The sequence below is a fragment of the Myotis lucifugus genome, unplaced genomic scaffold (genome assembly GCF_000147115.1).
Source record: "Myotis lucifugus unplaced genomic scaffold, Myoluc2.0 scaffold_128, whole genome shotgun sequence".
Taxonomy (NCBI): domain Eukaryota; kingdom Metazoa; phylum Chordata; class Mammalia; order Chiroptera; family Vespertilionidae; genus Myotis; species Myotis lucifugus.
Window position 1 is genome coordinate 2090123 of NW_005871176.1, and position 1973 is coordinate 2092095.

The 1973-nt window shown below is 57.3% G+C and overlaps 1 protein-coding gene across 1 annotated transcript in view; it reads right to left on the reverse strand.

The window, feature by feature from the left end:
* The window catches only part of HSPG2 (heparan sulfate proteoglycan 2), a 115214-nt gene that overhangs the window by 51751 nt on the left and 61490 nt on the right, over positions 1 to 1973 (reverse strand). The window contains 4 exon segments of the mRNA XM_023758322.1: positions 172 to 299; positions 1161 to 1308; positions 1402 to 1598; positions 1700 to 1893. Of these exon segments, the coding sequence (XP_023614090.1) occupies positions 172 to 299; positions 1161 to 1308; positions 1402 to 1598; positions 1700 to 1893 (667 nt within the window).

Genomic DNA, 1973 nt, shown 5'->3' on the forward strand with positions numbered 1-1973 from the left:
ACAACACCTGGAAGGCAGGTGGCCCATAGAGGTCAAGTAGCATAGAACAACTTAGTAGCCAGGTTAGGATTTGAACCCAAGCCTCCCACCTCTTTGCCCAGAGTATGCCCCTAGCTGGTTACGCTGCCCGCTCACCCAGACATACCCGCCCCATCCTGAGCTGGGTCCTACCTGCGGGAGGCATCAATGTACGGGCAAGGGCAGGGCCGGCAGGCCGAAGCCGTGCCCTTTGTGGCATCCCCGAAGAAGCCGGCCTTGCATTTGTTGCACTGTGGCCCCTCGGTGTTGTGCTGGCAATTCTGGGAGGAAGGGAAGGGAGTGGCTCAGACTCTATAGAGCAGCCCTCTGCCCCCAATGTGGGGCCACACTGAGCCAGATGGGCTCCACCAGGGTGGGCCTCTGAGGCTGTCGGGCCCCGCCTCCCCCATCATGCTGAGATTACTCCACAGCTCTGCAGACAGGGAAGCATCCAGCTGCATCCTGATGAGGAGCTCAACGCCTCACATGGCAGCTAAACACCTGCTTTCTGCTGACCTAAACCTGCCTCCCTCTTCTAATCTGCACCCACTGGCCAGGTCTGCCCTCTGGAGTCCGTTCCTTCTACCCTCGATAGCTCTTCAGAGATTTGGAGATAAAAAGTTTTCCCTGCTTGAGCCTTCTCTTCTGTCAGCTCCATAATCCCAGCTCTCTTTATTATTCCTATGAAATAACAGGATTTACAGGCTCCTTTGCTTTGCATGGTACTCTCCAGCATTGACTTTTAAAAAATATATTTTTATTGATTTCAGAGAGAAAGGGAAAGGGAGAGAAAGATAGAAACATCAATGATGAGAGAGAATCATTGATCGGCTGCCTCCTGCACATTCCCTACTAGGGATTGAGCCTGCAACCCAGGCATGTGCCCTGACTGGGAATCAAACCAGGGAATCAAACCATCGACCTCCTGGTTCACAGGTCGATGCTCAACCACTGAGCATACCAGCCAGGCTCCAGCATTGGTTTGACCAGGGTGGGAGAAAATAGGACTTTCACTTCCTTCATCTGAACATTGTATCTCTATGAATGCGTCCAGAGGTCACAGAAGCTTGTCTGGTGGCCATGACCCCTGTCTTTGTCCCCTGCCCCTACCCAGCGTCCAAGTGCCAGCTGGCACTACTCACCAGGCAGTGGCCATACACAGGGTCGCAATAGGTGGCATGGCCATTGCAGTTGCAGCCAGAGCAGGTACCCAGGTAGGGCCCTCCAGGCACCCGGGTAAAGTGGGCATCACAGCTCTCGCAGGATAAGCCAGAATAGCCAACAGGGCACCTGTGGGGAAAGGACCAAGACAGTGGCTGCAGGAACTGTGAGGTCCTGCTGTTTCTCTCCCATCCCTGCCAGGGTCCCTGCTGGGTCAGGCACCTGCACTCCTCTACGCTGTGGGCACGGCCGTGGCTGGTGGCGTAGGTGACAGTGGTATCCATGGCGATGTCGCTCAGCCCCACGCTGGCCATCTTGGCATTGTACACTGTCTGGATGAGCACAGCCTCCAGGCTCTGCAGCACCTGCATCATCTCCGCCCGCTGCACTGGCTGGCCAGACTCGTGGACCCAGTGCTCCTGGGTGCAGACAGAGGTGCGGGGGGCGAAAGGTCACCCGTCAGTGCCTGCCCAGCCTGCACCCTCTTACCCCCAGCCCCGAGGGCTCAGGCCCCCCCCACCCTCAGAGAACTGGGACTTGGCGCTGGTTCAGAGCACCAGGTTGGGTGGGGTGGTGTGGCCTCGAGAGAGTAGGGCGATATCCAGCACTCCACAAGGGACCACATCCCGGCCGCTGCACTGGGCTCCCAGCGTGCCTCGAGCCAGCTCATATCGTATCTTTGTAGCGCCAGCGAGGCCCCCGTAGGAGTCCCACCTGGGCCAAGACAGAGCCCAATCCAGGGGCTAGGCAAGCCATGGGATATGCTTGATGCCCTTTTGTGTGCTTCAGGCAAT